A 1,711-nucleotide genomic window follows, 5' to 3' on the forward strand; every position below is an offset into this window, starting at 1 on the left:
TGTGTGTGTGTGTGTGTGTGTGAGAGTGAGAGAGAATGTGTGTGTGTGTCAGTGAGTGCACGCGTGTGTGTGAGCGAGAGAGTGCGTGAGAGCGAGAGAGTGCGTGTGTGTGTGTCAGTGAGCGCGCGCGTGTATGTCGGTGTGTGTGTATGTCTGTCTGTGAGCAGAAGCTGGCCCCTCTGTACCCCGCCCCGCAGCGAGGGGTTGTTGAGGGGTGTTTGGTTGAGGGGGAGGGGGTGGATTGGGTGGTATGTAAGGAGTTGACCTCAGTACCTTTACTCCGGTCAGCATGCCCGTGGTGGAGATACTGAAGTCTAGGTACGCCAGCATCTCGGGGGTGGGTGGTTTGTACACACTGGGCGGCTTCTTCCTCGACAAGTCATCTGCAAAAGGCGAGGGGGGTTAGGGTTTTAAATCAAACACCGGGAATCGTCTCCACACAGATCCAAGGGAGTGGGTGGGTGGGTGGGGGGGCCGGTGCAGAGGATCGGGGCTCCCCACCCACCCACCAAAAGGCCAGCGAGTCAAGACTTGTGCCCATTCGTTAAAGAGGCCCAGCATTTATGGCCCCCGTCCCTAATTGCCCAGGGAGCGCAGCTCAGGGTCAACCAGGTTGCTTTGTGGGTCTGGAGTCACGTGCAAATGGCTCAAACCCAGGTTAAGGATGGCAGTTTCCTTCCCCGAAGGACACGAGTGAACCCGATGGGGGTTTTCCCCTCCCCCGACAGTCGGGAACGGGTCCCACGGTCATCGTTAGACCCTCAGTTCCGGATTCATTTTCTAAATTGAATTCAAACCCCACCGCCTGCCCTGGCGGGATTCGAACCCGAGTCCCCCAGGGCGTTTACCTGGGTCTCTGGGTCAACAGAGCAGCGGTAATACCGCCAGGCTGTCGCCTCAGCGGGGGACGGACGGAGCTAACCGCATCGTTGTTGGGAGGTTTTTGCTTAAAACCGTCACCAGGCCCCGGCCCCGGCCGGGACGCCGCTTACGGTTCGGGGAGGTGGGGGGGGGCCCCGTATCCAAGCAGAGACAGACCGCAGTGGGGAGGCAGCCCGGAGAAGGGTTCGCTCGGCCGATCCCGGGGTGGGGTGCGACAGAGGGACTGCCTCGTGAGGGTGGGGGGGGAAAGGGGTGTTGAGTAGGTCGGGGGAGCCTGTACCCGTTGGGAGTTTAGAGGAATGAGGGGCGACCTTATTGAAAGATACGATGAGTCACGGTGTTGGGGGGTGGAGATGTGGAGAGGCTGTCCCCATCCCCACCACCTTGTGGGAGAGTCTAGGACCAGAGGGTGTCATCTCAGAATAATGGGGGGGGTGTGGGGTCGCCCATTGAAGACGGAGATGGGGAGGAATTTCTTCTCTCCTGGGGGTTTGGGGAGGTGGGGTAGTGAATCTGTGGAATTCTTCACCGCGGGGCGAGGTGGGGGGGGGGGGGGGGTGGGGCGCTCAGGGTATTCGAGGCTGGGGTTTTTGGTGAGGAAAGGAGGGGGGGGGATCGAGGGGAAAAGGCAGGAGGAGGGTGGGAGCTGAGGTTGATTGGATCTCATTGAACAGCGGAGCAGTATCGATGGGCTGAATGGCCTAATTCTGCTCCTACACCTCGCGATCGTTACTGGAGAATGCACACAATTACAAAGAGAACCCAGAGAGACAGCACGAGAGAGAGAGAGAGAGAGAGACAGCGAGAGAGAGAGAGAGAGAGAGAGAGA

The 1,711-nt window shown here is 59.3% G+C and overlaps 1 protein-coding gene across 1 annotated transcript in view; it reads right to left on the bottom strand.

Moving 5' to 3' along the window:
• LOC125488218 (disco-interacting protein 2 homolog B-like) overlaps window positions 1-1,711 on the bottom strand; it is an 8,258-nt gene that overhangs the window by 3,008 nt on the left and 3,539 nt on the right. The window contains exon 3 of the mRNA XM_048621144.1: window positions 274-383. Within this exon, the coding sequence (XP_048477101.1) occupies window positions 274-383 (110 nt within the window). The remainder of the gene's footprint in view (window positions 1-273; window positions 384-1,711) is intronic.

The sequence above is a fragment of the Rhincodon typus genome, unplaced genomic scaffold, assembly GCF_021869965.1.
Source record: "Rhincodon typus isolate 14 unplaced genomic scaffold, sRhiTyp1.1 hic_rhity00000069, whole genome shotgun sequence".
Lineage (NCBI taxonomy): Eukaryota > Metazoa > Chordata > Chondrichthyes > Orectolobiformes > Rhincodontidae > Rhincodon > Rhincodon typus.